The sequence below is a fragment of the Rhagoletis zephyria genome, unplaced genomic scaffold (genome assembly GCF_001687245.7).
Source record: "Rhagoletis zephyria isolate East Lansing unplaced genomic scaffold, Rhagoletis_zephyria_1.1 Rzeph_scaffold_01229, whole genome shotgun sequence".
In the NCBI taxonomy this organism is placed as follows: Eukaryota; Metazoa; Arthropoda; class Insecta; order Diptera; family Tephritidae; genus Rhagoletis; species Rhagoletis zephyria.
In genome coordinates, this window is record NW_016158313.1 from 95,993 (window position 1) to 110,687 (window position 14,695).

Genomic DNA, 14,695 nt, shown 5'->3' on the forward strand with positions numbered 1-14,695 from the left:
ATCGAGTTCAGATATACCAAAAATAATATTGGGCCCAAAACAGATCCTTGAGGTACTCCTAACTTGATTGTAACAGGATTACTTAAACTGCTACCAACCTTTACTTGCTGCACTCTCCCCGATAAGTAAGATTCTAACCAATTATAGAAAAAACCACGGAAGCCAGCGGAAAACAATTTATGAAGTAAAATTTTGTGGTCTACCATATCAAACGCTTTCGTTATATCAACGAACAATCCAGCACAGTTCTTTTTGTTGTCAATTTCCCTATATATAAAGGAACAAAAATCCAACAGGGCATCTTCTGTTGACCGCCCATTTCTGAGTCCATATTGCATAGGGCTAAAGAAGTTCTTATTTTCAAGAAAAGAAAGAATTCTGCATTTAACTAGTTTCTCAAAAACTTAAGAAATAGAGGAGAGTAGAGAGATTGGCCTATAATTATTCACATCTTTTTTGTCGCCCTTTTTAAATAAAGGGATCACAAGAGCACATTTCAAATCAGCAGGACAGGTTCCAGACAAGACATTAGAATTAAAAAGATGTGTTAAAACATCAACTAAGTTAAAAGCAACGTTTTTTATAACTTGATTGGAAATTCCATCAGAACCACACGATCTGAACGCAACTTGAATTGAAATTAGATCGCTGTATTCGTTAGCGAGTGCGCTTCGTCAATTTAAATTGTGTTTGGGAGAAAACATTTGTCATTTTATTCAATTCGATTTGAAAAGAGTAATTAATAATTTGATCGAGAATGGCGCAATTCGAACCCAAGGTGATCTACATAAATACATATGTATGCACATTAAGATAAATGAACGCTTCAATTTTTAATATAATTTTTCATTTGGATTTTTGATAAACATGCTTTTATTTTACTTATACATTAAATTCAATGCAGTAAATATTATTATAAAACTGAGTTCTGAGAAGCAGATATAAACATTTGTTAAATCGAAACTACCAATATTTGTGTGAGATTAATATATCGACATATACCACAATTGATTTTTTTCCCCAAAATTTAACAATTTTTATTAATGTATGAATTTTTTCCGTATGTTCGTATGTACCTTATAAATTTAAACGCCGCTCAAGTCTTAGCATTGCATGTGTTACACACTATATTTAAGGAAATTTTGTTTAAACAATTTGGTAAGTTTTTAAGAAAATAAGTTTCCGTGAGCAATTAGATCAAATTAAATTACGAAAACAAATAAAGTTATTGATTATGTTGCGATTTAAAAAGCACGTCTGCAATTTGCCTCTGTAACCCTTTTAAACTAGAGTTCTTTTGCGCTCTTGCAATACCGCGACAATAGTTCTTCTGCATTCTTTATTTTGCGTGTACTAATAATCTTCGCCACGCGAAACAATCTCTTTACAAGTAGGACGCAGCATAATTGTATGCTCATATTGGGCTGTGTAGCAACCTTTGATGTCGCATAGCGGTGGGTAGGCTTCCACCACACCTTTGTCGCAAAGATCTTTCAGCGCCATCTGATATTTGGTAGCGCCGGCGCGATCCAACCAACGTTTACAAAATGCCAAAGTGCCGAAATGTTTGTTAATGGTGCCAAGTAGTTGTTTAGATGATTGCAAGCGCAATGGCACAAACGGTGCATCGAAATTTTTCATGTAATGCGAGCAATCCATATCATCATGCACGAGACCACGTCCAGTAGAACCAAAAGTCTCAATGGCATAAAACTCATTTTCTTCCATACGCGTTGACTCGCCACCCTTCACAATTGGAACAGTTTTGCCAGAGTGAATACCTGTATAAAATAAAAATATATTAGTTGTTTTTTCTTTTGGTGTCAAAGGAAAGCACAAAACAATTGCCTGGAACTCACGATATGGACTGATGGAATGACCATTCAGATTACGTATCGACTTTATTGGGTACGTTTTGCCATCCAATTCCAGTTCATATGATTCCATAACTTCTTGTATGGCGGCGCCGATATCGCATAGACGCACGTCAATACCAGCTTCCTTAATACCTGTGTTAGTGGCTTCTTTAACCGCTTGCAAAAGTTTGTCGTACTTATTGTTAAAGGTCAATGTAAAAGCACAATCAATGATGCGCCCCTTGATGTGTGTGCCAAAGTCAATTTTGCATACATCATCATACTGCAAAACAGTCGTATCACCAGCATTTGGTGTATAATGTGCAGCACAGTGATTCAAGGAACAACCTGTCGGAAAGGCCAGACCGGCCTCCAGACCATTTTCTCCAATCAAACGTCGTGCTGTATTTTCTAATTCTTCACAAATCTGTATCATTGTCATGCCCGGTTTAATGTAACCTTGCATATACTGTCTAGTTTGTCTGTGTGCTTCTGCAGCCTGACGCAACTCCTGGTAGATATCTGTATGCATGCGATCTAAAGCGCGTTTTTCTTCCGACATAAAACGATCTTTGGCAGTACGATCATCCGGAAGATCTTTTGGTATGGGGTGTTGTAATATCTCACCCTCTGGGAATTGTCCATCAGGGAAGAGCTCCGCAATAGGTATGCTGGGTGGATCCGTTTGGCCTTTCTTACTACCACCTTTATTTTTGTTTTTATTCTTTTTCTTGGCAGCTGCTTTTTTGTCGCTATCCGATAAGTTAGTTAGTGGCTCGGCCGCACTGTTCGGCTCACCGTTACTAACAGCATTTTCTATTTCGACACTCCCACTATCACCACCTTCAGTTGCCTTTTTGGCAGCGGCCTCCGCTGGGGGTTACGAGAGCGTTAATTACATTAAGGTTAAGTGATCTACTTAGTAGATGTCAATGCACTTTGAAAAAAGGAATATCTTACCTTGTCTCAGTTTCTTATTATTTGGCTTGGGCTTCTTTTGTTTTTTGACCTCTTCGCCATTAGCGGAAGCTTCTGCAGCATCGACTGGTGCGCCATTTTCAACACCCTCTTCTGCATTTACGTTTGTCTCCACTTTGGTTACTTCGACCGACATTTTTTTGTTCGCTAGCGTCCTAATATAACTTGAGAATTTCTAGTTTTTAAATTAACTTTGCGAAAAATGCTAAAAAATCTTCTGTGCTTGATGACTCTTGCCGAAAAAGGGTAGACAAAAACACGAGGCAGTTGTCAGAGCACAAGAATACGCAGAGAGAAAGAGAGCGTGCAAAAAAGTATTTGACATCTGTCAGTGTTGTCTCTTCGTAGCAGGGATGGAATTTCAAAATTTTAAAATTTGCCTAAGGCTGCTTTTACACAGTTCAAGTATTGAATCCAATTCTGCTAGCATGTGGAAGAGAGGGGGCGAGAAGAAAAGGGACGAGTACACATGCGTCTGTACCGTCAAGTCGTTTCAACTTTCTTGCTTTGCTTTTGGCATTTTCTTTGCTTCCTATTTAAAGAACCAAAAACTTGAATTCAACAGAATTGAAACGTGTAAAAGCAAATAGAAAACACAAAATAGAATGAGCAAGAATTGCTTTCAAGTCTTGAATCATGTACATCGGGTGTTACGATTAGCCTTGAAACCCAAATTTGGGATTTCCCAAGAATGATAGAATACTTCTCTAGAATAGCTCTGATCCAGTACTCCATGAACTTACAGGATTTTACACGAACTTGCCGGAAGTTGCAGGAAAAATGTACCCGTACTCCAAAATCCTGTAAATGAGAGCGGCTTTTGGAGAGTTGTGTAGAGAATGAAGTTGCAAGATTTTACCCGAACTTTTTCTTTTGGTAAAATCATGAAAAGTGTCAAGCAATCACTGGTTGACATTTTTACAGGAAAAATGGATTTTTTGTTCCCGTACTTTTTGTTGTTACTCACTTTTTACTCTCACTTCAGAGAGTAATTTAGCTGTTTGACAGTTTTACAGGATTTTTCACGAAAAGTATTGGATCAGAGCTAATATTTCTCTCAATCGTGGGGATTCTCCAATACTTCCGGCTCATATCGCTGGATTGTTAAATAAATGCTAACGATGACCAAATTGTAGTACAATCAACGTTATTGTACAACAAACAATTTACAATACTCGCTAATACAGTAAAAACACTTTACAATACTTGTTAAAGCAATAACAACGCTTTACTAAACTTGTTGCCACAATTAAACTTATAGCTTGCTTATTCGCAACTCACTTCTCTGCTTGCTTTACTTGTAGCTTGCTGACTTGTAACTTGACTCCCCAACTCCGCTGTGTCGTGGCTCTTATATACTGCGCTCGCATTCATGGCAACTCTCGAACGTTCTGAAGTTCATCGCTCATTCTATTTCTCTCGCTGTTCGCAGTGTTCATCCAACTTGACGTTTCTCTTTGTGGAACATTCTACGTCATTCCTCGAACATTCTGCCTATTTCTCGTTGTTCGCTTTGTATTGCCGCAGTATTCGCCACACTATGTTTTCTTGAGCAATAATCGGGATCCGCATTAAAATTTTACACGCAAATTCAACAACAATGATATGATCCTGAAGCTGAAATTAGTCAAGAACGCAGAACCATGGGCGTAGCCAGGTAGGGCAGGGGGTGCTCGAGCTTCCCCCCCTAACTTTAAAATTTTCCTTATATATATATAAAATAGTACCCTGAAATGCCAGCTTAATAGGATGGATTCCCCCGGCCCCCCCTAAATTTCATTCTGGCTACGCCGATGCGCAGAACGTATACTTAAACGCAGTCTGTATACGCAGAATTTTGTCGAATACGCTCTCGGTGTTGCTTACTACAGTGTTGCCACTCATCAATGCCTTTTCATAAACTTACCTTTTCAACTACAATTTTTCGTGCTGTAATAACCCGTAGCTAAATATAAACTACTTAGTTTTCAACAAAAAACTTTATTCAATAGTAAATTTCAAATATTTTAAGCGTATTTTGAATAGGAAATTATACCTTTTTTACCATTTGCGAAACTGACGAAGTGGCAGTTATCTATAGAAGGAAGAAATCAGCTGACACGGAAAAATCTAAATTCCGCAGATTTCTGCGCTACGGGCTACAACTACAGAAAAATTCTGCGGTGTTGAGTTTTCATTTACATGGCGCTCTGGTAAGACAGATCGTGTCAGCTGACTCGGGTTTACGTACCGGTAGGTTTACGTTCTTGACTAATTTCAGCTTGATAGAGATCTGGTTCAATTATTATCCGTTCTGTTTGTTTTGTTTCACTGATAATTTGGCCGCAAAGTTTGGTAGCCGTGACAAATGAATTCATACACAAACAGACATTCTGCCATTGTTTCTTCTAACTTGGTTCAAATTAAGGGTTGGCTTTCCTTTACGGCCGTTCGTTAAAGGGGCGGTGGGCGAAAGGTAAGTATGTGTGGCACCTCTAACCCACCTTTTTGGAGAGGGAATGAGCCGCTATTGACAAAAATGCAACCCCGACCACCTAGGTCTCCTATGGTTCCCTAGGGACCCCTAAGAAAAATTGCCAAAAATCACAATTTTCATTTGCGTTTATTCGCTTGAAAAATGATAAATATTCATTTGCGCAATACATTTTTATATACACATTTTTATATACAAGACATTTTTATAAAACACCCAGTAACCAAAATAGACATCACTGGGGCGGCAGCCCCAGGTTTACCACACAGAAAGGGAATTCTAGTTTCCTCATCCTTTCCCAAGGTTACATCACTGGGGCGGTAGCCCCAGTTAGTTCACACAGAAAGGAGAATTCTACGTAGTAAGGGTTATAATCCCTAAGCGCGGCCGAAGGCCGCCTGCGCAGAAAGGAATTCTACGCAAAAATACTGTGGACGCAAGTAAAAATTGCGATTTTTGGCCATTTTTCTAAGGGGTCCGTAGGGAACCATAGGGGGCCTAGGAAGTCGGGGGTTGCATTTTTGTCAATGGCGGTTCATGCCCTCTCCAAAAAGGTCGGCTGAAGGTGCCACGCCCACTCCCCCTTCGCCCACCGCACCTTTAACGAAGGGCCATAATGGAAAGTTTCCCCCAAATTAATCGCCTTTATGTTATATGTATATTTATTTAAATAGATATAATCTCGTAAATATAATTTTTTCCCATTTAGTGAGTTAGTTTCTATAATTTCTTTAGCCTCGTGCTGGTAGTATGAAGTTAGTGATACTGAGCTCGATAGCCAAAGAAAACACGACTATTTTCGCAAGTATAAACCAAAAGAGGGTGTGGGTCGTTCATGTAACGAAGTGCGTAAACTTATAAGATTAGTCCTGTTCGCGTACGCACTATCCAGTAAATCCAGTACTAACTTTACTGGTTTTTTACTGGATGTCGTTTTCGTACGCAAAAACTTGCAAGAAACTAGCAAAAGAGGGGAAATTGAGAGAGCAAAAATGACAGCTGAACTTGCAAGTTTTACTGGATTTTTACTGGATTAATTTTTACTAGCAACTATTTGCTAGTAAGAAAAACAACTGATGGCATGATGCTTAATGTAATTCACATTAACAAAATAATTGTTTGTGGTGCTTTTAGAGTTGCAATTGACAAAATAAATCCATTTAAATATATAATAAGATGGAAAATACTAGTTTTCTAAGAAAATTGCATCGGAAAATAACAAATTAATCAGCTGTTCATAAAACTAGCATCTTTTTGCTGGTTTTGCGTTTTTGTACTTTCTTGCATATTTCACTCATTGGGGGTAAATATTCACTTACTCTCCGAAAATTTGGTTACTGGCAAGTTACTGGATATTTTTTGCTGGAGAATACGAAAACACAGCTATTATCTGCTTGATAAAGTTATCGGTTTAGATGAAAAATACTAATAAAACAATAAATAAATAATAAACTGAAGGAGCTTTCCTCATCTCCCAGGAATAGTCAGAAAAAGTCCGAAGTAGGCAGATTTAGTCCAAAAAGCGTTACTTAACTCGGAAATGACAGCAAAAATGAGAGAGCAACACTCAGTGTAGTCAGTAGCCAGATTTAATCAGAAGAATTTTTTCTGGCAAAATCCTGAAAAGTGTCAAACTCAACTGAATTTAAATTAACGGAAATTAAAGAATACGCAAAAAGTGAGAATAATCTAAAAAGTAAAAAAAGTGAATTGAAATTGGAAGGAGGCAAAAAAATAATTGATATAGTAAGTGATTATTGTGCTTGTGCTTGTGTGAATGTGTTTTGTACATACATTTCCATTCTTATTTGACGTTAGCTTTGTTGTTGTCATTCTTTGGACTAAAAATTTGGTTTTTTGCGATCCTTTACTTTTCCTGTTATTCTCTTTTAGTGAGCGCATTTTGCTTACGCTCTGCCATTTTGACACTTTTCAGATTTTAGTACAAAAAGATAAGGAATGACCCTTGAGTTTAAACCAGCACTGAAAAACTCATGGTGTAATGAACTGTTTTGTTTAAACTCAGCTGTTTTCTATTTTTCTTCTGACCTCTTTCTCGCATACAGAGTTGCACATTTTAAACTTTTAGCCAGTAGCCAGTATTCTATCGTTCTTGTGAAAAACTGGCTAAAAGTTTAAAATGTGCAACTCTGTATGCGAGAAAGAGGTCAGAAGAAAAATAGAAAACAGCTGAGTTTAAACAAAACAGAAAACAATAAACTTGGATAAGCTATTAATAAACCAATTAAATTATTTATTTGAAAATAATTAGAAACTATGGATGAAATTTTGCTTTCAACCACAACAACATCAAGTTCAGAAAATCCTTCAGAGCATGATGAAGTAGATTTAAAGCTATTCGACAAGGCAAGGAACGCTAATGAAGCAAGTGATCGTCCTGGTGAAGGCGTTGGTGATGCTAATACAAACAGTGATCATTCTGGCGATGAAGGTGCTAGCAAGGCACGCATGCGTGAGGAGCTCGGCTTGGACATCAAGGATTCGAAAATGGAGGGTGCGGACTTGAGCGACGATTTGCCATCCAAAAAACAAAAGACCAAAAAAGAAATGGAAGAGGAGGAGCGCGAGAAGATGCAGTATGTATGAAGAATTTAGAATATGTATTGAAAAACTAACCTAAAGGATAATATTCCAGAGTACTGGTTTCGAACTTCACAGAAGAGCAACTCGACCGCTACGAAATGTATAGACGTTCGGCCTTTCCGAAAGCCGCCGTGAAGCGGCTAATGCAAACCATAACCGGTTGCTCGGTATCACAAAATGTTGTGATTGCTATGTCGGGTATAGCCAAAGTGTTTGTAGGTGAAATTGTCGAAGAAGGTATGTATTATAAGGAAAGTTTTGATTCAAATACATATGTACATACATATTTTGGTCTTGTGTAGCACTCGATGTAATGGAAGCTGCTGGAGAGACGGGCGCGTTGCAACCTAAATACTTGCGGGAAGCTGTGAGGCGCTTGAGGCAACGTGGTCGTATGCCTATTGGGAAATTTCAAAAACCATATTTTCGATTGAATTGATAGCGTTTAAATTAAAAGAAAAAAAACACATTTTATTACCTAAGGAATTTGTAAGGTTAGGCTTAAGAAATGAAATTAATCATATTCAGGCAGGTTCTGCTCTTCTTAGTTAATTTTAACCAAAGTCACTTTAAATTCAAATTGAACGCGGTTGAAATTTACTAAGAATTAACTTGCATAAACTGCCTGATTGCATTAAAAAAAAATTTAACGAGCAATTTATTAAAATACAGTTATTTCACAAAAATTTACGCACATTTATTTCGTGTGCTCCTAAACCGTATGTTATTTTAAGTTGTACTGAGGTAATGCTACTTGGCCTAGCTTCAATCATCACGAGATCGCAGTGGCCTTGTAGTTTGCTAGTGTTAAAAGCAACAAATTTCCCACGGTGATGCAATATATTCATTCAAAGTTGTATTTAAAACTACTTTCAATGCTTTATTTGTATATAAAAGAGTATTTCTACATACACTTTTTTTAAATTTAGATTTTAAATGGTGTTTATAACTGAAATCATGACTTATTAAATTTTTAGAAATATATCGATAAGTCTTATTTTATGCTTAATGCAAATACATGAACTGCTCTTTAAAAGAAACTGAATAATCGATAGTAGACATTTTGTTTTTAGTTAATTTAATACACTATTTTACTCTATCAAGGACATGCTGTTGCCGTTGACGACATCTCATGTGCAGTGTGATACAACTTGCGGCAGCAATAAATGTGTTGTAGACTGAGTGTAGTTCAGTGGCACAGTTGCCAAAGGCGCTGATGGTTCTGAGGGATAATTAATTTCCTGTGTAATTGGCCGATCGCGATCAATTACTTCTTTTGCTATCAGCGTGTTGGTTTCCTTATAATCAACACCGGCTTCCGGTTTTGCACCCAATAATAGATTTCCCTTTTGTACGCCCATATACTGTGTTGCCTTCGCGTTTAATGGAAGTTGACCACACGTTTCTGAATGCACCTTTCGATGTGCTTGCAAATTAGAGACGCAAGTGAAGCGCTTGCCGCAGCCATTGCAGAGGAAACGTTTGATGCCCGTGTGCACGGTCATATGAGTGAGCAGCGACTCGCGGTAGGGATATGCTCTGGGGCATAACTAAATGATAGAAAGTGAGATATTCATTAAAAAATAAATGATGAATTTCACATCCAAAGTACTCACATGACACGTGAAAGGCTTATAATCGGTGTGCCGCGTTTTTAAATGCGTCTTGTATTGAGCTTTTACTTTGAATGTCTTGCCGCATTTATCGCACTGATAGGGGGTGTCATCTTTATGCAGCAGCAGGTGAGTTTTTAATATACCCGCGGTTGTTAAATTCTTGCCACATATATTGCACTCATAAAGTGGTTTGCGTCCACAATCAGAGCGTACGTGATCAGTTAGGGACGTGCGCCCAGAAAATTTCTTTCCACATTTATCACACACGAAATTTCGTTTCGATAAAGATTTGCTATCCTTCTCCTGCTCATGTTTTCGCATGTGATTTTTAAGCGAATCATGTCCAGTCATATATTTTTCGCAAATATTACAATAAATCAAATCGCGATGCTCTTTGCGCGCATGTGCTGTTGCATCCTCTTTTGTAGCGAAATATAGCGAACAATAACAGGGGCATTTAAAGGTCAAGCTGCCATCAGGACCTATCAAAAATCAGTAAAATCAATTAATGATCTTAAAATGAAAATATAGATATATATATATAATTATACCATGCATTTCTATATGGTTAGTCAAACGCTTTTCCATCAAATATATTTTGTGGCATATATGGCACTTAAAAACTTCTCCGTCATCTATTACTGCTTCTTCAGATTTAAACATTTCCTTAAGTTCTTCTTCCGGCCGTTTATGATCGACGCGTAAATGATTTTCAAATGGTTTGCGTATGTGATATACTTTTATGCAGTAAGGGCATTGCCAAGGCTTTTCTGCACGCTTTGTCTGTTTTAAGCGCGCTTTTAATTCTTTCTGAGACAATTTAGCCATGCGCCCTGATTTACGTATTTTGCCCTGGGTTTCTCCATTTTTATCGGCAGAATTCGATACAGTAGTATTTTTTGATAATTTGCGTCGTTTGCGTCCACGCTTTTGCTTCTTTATATCTTGCTCTTGGTGTTCATGGAGGCTCAATTGGGAATTGATTTCTTGCAGCATATCTTCTTCATCATTTACACTACTATTACCAACATATGCATCATCAACTCCAAGAGACATAGTTTCTTCTTTTGCATCACCTTCATCACTAAAATAAACGTTTTCTAAGTTTTCTTCGCCAATCTCACCATTTTGTAGATTTTCCTGGCCATCATCACCAAAAAAGGGCATCTCTCCTTTTTCCTCACCAACACCACCAGTGAACGCGTGTTCTGCATTTTCATCGGTTTCGGAATTCGTTGGTTTATTATTTTCAATGGACTTGCGTATTTTCGCTTTTGGTACCTTCACCCGATCGTCGACGTCTAAACGCATATTCCGGCCTTTAGCAGAAGATCGTTTCTTCGGACGGGGGAAGGATGCGGCATTTCGTGCAACTATCACGCTTGAATCGCCTTTAAGAGCTGGATAGCGTTGACAAACGTCTATGAGCGTGATTTTACATGGCGGTATCATTGAATTGTCAGGCTGTAAATTATACATACATATGTATGTATTACATTTAAAATATTATTTCAAATGTACAATAATTTTTTTTTACAAAACTCACATGATCAATATTTAAAATATCCTCCTCCTCTGCATAATTGACATCGTTCTCATTTTTGACAAAAACCAGCTCAGTCTCTTGTAGACTAGCTGGCTCCGTTTTCGTTATTCTACGCGTTGAACCATTCTTTACAACATCGTCATTCAATAAACAATCGATTAGTTTAACCTTATCGTCATTCTCTGATTTTATGCCGAGTTCGCCATCAACAAATCCTCGAGAATCAATGAATTCAAGTTCGTCGTCTTCAAATGAGTGCTCGTCGTCTATTTCGTTGACTATTTGTATGCCATTCTCTTCTTTTATGCTCGCCTCTTTCGTAAGTGATGACTTCACATCAGCTTTATACTCATACTCGCTGTCACTATCGGCTGGATCGAAGCCTGGATAATCTTCGTCAGAGTCCGAAGCATATTTGCTCGATTCCTTTTCTAACTTTGTAACACCGCCCAAACCATCTATTAAATTTGTAACTCTTTCTTCTGTTATAGCTCCGGGCCCTGTAGCAGTACTTTTACGTGCTGTTGATTTTGTCCGTTGAACTTTTTTAAGCTCTTTTTTAGGCCGTTTGCGCAATTGCGCCTTATGGTCTGGTTTGATTACACGGTTAGAATTGCTTACTTTTATTTCCGAGGTAGGATTAAGAGTTGGCGGTACTGCAAAGAGATTTGAATTATTAATCACATTTTTGGTTAAATCTCAAATAATGCATTCGAGACGTAGCCCAAACTATGCAACTTTCAATGCACCTACTTCTCAGGCAATGTGTCCGCAAACGTTGCTTAGGAGGATCGAATTCCGGTAATCCGCATGTATCGGGGCGTGTACGTCGATGTTTGATTAAATTCGAATGACATGAGAAACGTGTAAGGCAACATTTACACTCCACTAAACGAATGCCCGTATGTATCGAGGAATGCGTAACAATGCTCTCGCGATGTGCAAAACATTTGCCACAGACCTAGAAAAAAGGGGTTATTAAAAACTTTGCTTCGCAACTTAAACTGCTTTCTTACATCACATTTATGTGGTTTTTCGCCAGTGTGCGAACGCTCGTGTTCGACAAGTCGTCCTTTTTGTAAAAAGTTCTTGCCACAATAGCTACAGCAATATTTACGCTCACCCGTATGTAACACCTTGTGTTGCTTGAGATTGTATTTGGTTACAAAACTCATCGAACATTGTTCACACTTGTACGGTTTGATTGTACCACATTCTGTCTCCATGTGGCGTTTGAATGGATACAGTGTTTTATATACTGCACCACATTTGTCACACTTGAACATTTCTCTGTCGATGCCATCGTGCAAAATGCGTATATGTTCGCGATAGTCATTTTCGTTGGTAAATGTCACTCCAGTACAGAGCCGGCATATAATCGTTGTATGTACTTCAGCGCGATGCTTTTTCAATTCATCATCGGAGCAGAAACGTCCATCGCAATAACGGCAGATGAAGCCACCTGGTGGCTCATGTTTCCTTACATGCTTTACATAACCACTGAGGGATACTAGCGCCTTGTCGCAAATAGGACAGTGCAATTTGGGAACACCATCGGTGGTCAGCTGCACCAGCATCGCTGATTTAGTGCCAGTATCAGTAGCAGATGGTTGAGCTGTAGATGTGCTGGGGCTTGACGAGTTGGGAGGCGAATCGGGTGCTGCCTTTGTTGCACCTGGAAAAACGTATATTTAGCGCAAACAAAGATGTAAACAAAACAAGTTGTAGTCGTGTAATGTTGGCAACTCTGGTGAAAGATGAAAAAATTGGAACAACAAATATGTAAATGCAAAGCCGACAAGGGCACGTGAACCTTTTTTATAATTCCATATTTAAAGAAATCCTTATGGCTTCACTTACATCTGCGTGCGACACAATTGCCAGCATCCAACTACAAGTACATACATATGTATGTAGGTGCACTTACTCATATCCATTTTTGCTAAGAAACCAACAAAGGACCAAAGTTACTTCTTTAAATTTCGCTATATTTCAGGGACTTGGTCAATCAAATCTCAGTTTATATATTCGCCCTTCATCTCATTTAACCAGCTTTTTATTTTCTTTCCTTTACCAGCAGGTTGTATTCAATTGGAAATTGATTACCACGGCAGCAGAAAAGAACTCATGTAAACAACTATCGCACTGCAAAAAACGATATACAATTTTTCATAAGTGCATGTTTCGGCAAATACTCTACACTTTTAAAATTCAGTTATTCAAATTGCTGAAAATCTGTGCTTATCAAACATTTCTACACTTAAAAAATCGACACGTTCGTCCGCAGACTGTGAAAATCAAAGATGGCAGACTGCATAAAGCAAACGTAAATTTCGTTGTGTGTATTCGTTGAGATTTGATTTCCAATTGGGAGAGCGATGAGCGCACGACAGCATTGCCAGCTGCAACGAACGAAAATTATGAATGAAACTGGTACATGGGGAAAATTGTTGATTGTTTTAGGCATGACTTCATTATTCATGGTTTTGGGAAATTAATTTCATATCGAATGAAGTAAATTAAATGTCTTTAAAACTTAGTCTAATTATTATGCAAAAAACTGTATCTAAATATTTTGGGTGAATATTTTTACCAGCGAAAAAGTCCAATACGATTTTTTTTACCGTCTATCACGACTTTACAAGCACAGTGGCTTCTCGAATAACAAAACTTGAATCTTGAAGCTGGTGGTGGGTTAGAGTACAACTCCACAACAAGCTTTACAGGCTTTCAGCTACACAATCCAGCTATTGCTGGAAGCCTTAAAAGCGCTGAACGCCTGAAAAGCTTGTTATGGAGTTATACTCATAGGAGTAATGCGCAAAATACACCACACAAATATTTGCGCAAATACTAATTGGTACAAATAAGATTCTTACTCGATGCCTATTTGTACTGATTGCTATTTGCGCAAATATTTGTGTGGTTTATTTTGAGCATAAGAATGCGATAATTATTTTCTGGATTCTGTAAGTAAGAGTAAAGGTAAAGTTGTTTTTTCCCTGCAAATAAACCAAATTAATTTGGTTTGTATTTTTGATTTTTGATTTTGCTTTAGAATTTGTTTGAATAAATATCCGTATGCATAAAAGTTAAGCAAATGCTTTTTCTTAAAACTTAAGATCTTTCACTCAATTTGTTCAAATAAATTTTGGTGAATGGTATGAAAGTTTAAGAAGAAAGAAAGGGTTTATGCATACGAACCAATGTCTAGAAGGAATTTATGCCGAATTTATTTGAAATTATCGGTAATATCGGCGCTCGCCGGACATAAGTGGCGAAAAAGTCAAATACGATTTTTTACCATCTCTCACGACTTTACTAGTATAGTTGCGTCTCCATTAAAAAAACTTGTTGAACCTTAAAAGATGGCAGTGAGTTATGAAAAAGAATGCAAGTGTTATGGTCTGGTTTCTGAAAGGAAGAGGCAATTAAAATGGTACGGATATTTTTTCCCTGTAAATAAAAAAATGTATAAAATTTTGTTTTCTATTTTTGTTGGAATAATTAGTCTGTTCCAATAGCAGTCCGGTTTACAGGATTTAGTCAGAACTTACAGGAAGTCGTTCCTATTGACATAAAACCTGTAAGTGGGAACACATTTGAGAGAGTAACTGAGCAA

General features: G+C 37.7%; 3 protein-coding genes across 3 annotated transcripts; 1 reads left to right on the plus strand and 2 right to left on the minus strand.

The window, feature by feature from the left end:
- Positions 1-853: 853 nt before the first annotated feature.
- Positions 854-3,132, minus strand: und (methionyl aminopeptidase und). The gene is made up of 3 exons (XM_017616555.1): positions 2,817-3,132; positions 1,860-2,729; positions 854-1,781 (listed from the first exon to the last, which is right to left on the minus strand). Exons 1-3 carry the CDS (start codon positions 2,968-2,970, stop codon positions 1,354-1,356), a joined length of 1,452 nt encoding a protein of 483 aa, XP_017472044.1. The 5' UTR covers positions 2,971-3,132; the 3' UTR covers positions 854-1,353.
- A 4,363-nt stretch (positions 3,133-7,495) lies between these two features.
- Taf11 (TATA-box binding protein associated factor 11) lies at positions 7,496-8,376 on the plus strand. Its single transcript, XM_017616558.1, has 3 exons — positions 7,496-7,904; positions 7,964-8,148; positions 8,214-8,376. The coding sequence occupies exons 1-3, from the start codon at positions 7,585-7,587 to the stop codon at positions 8,348-8,350; spliced, it is 642 nt and encodes a 213-aa protein (XP_017472047.1). The 5' UTR covers positions 7,496-7,584; the 3' UTR covers positions 8,351-8,376.
- Positions 8,377-8,466: 90 nt separating this feature from the next.
- Positions 8,467-13,890, minus strand: zf30C (zinc finger protein 30C). Its single transcript, XM_017616556.1, has 8 exons — positions 13,334-13,890; positions 13,001-13,218; positions 12,090-12,748; positions 11,827-12,034; positions 11,074-11,729; positions 10,079-10,991; positions 9,528-10,009; positions 8,467-9,461 (listed from the first exon to the last, which is right to left on the minus strand). The coding sequence occupies exons 2-8, from the start codon at positions 13,008-13,010 to the stop codon at positions 9,042-9,044; spliced, it is 3,348 nt and encodes a 1,115-aa protein (XP_017472045.1). The 5' UTR covers positions 13,011-13,218; positions 13,334-13,890; the 3' UTR covers positions 8,467-9,041.
- Between the last annotated feature and the right edge of the window lie 805 nt (positions 13,891-14,695).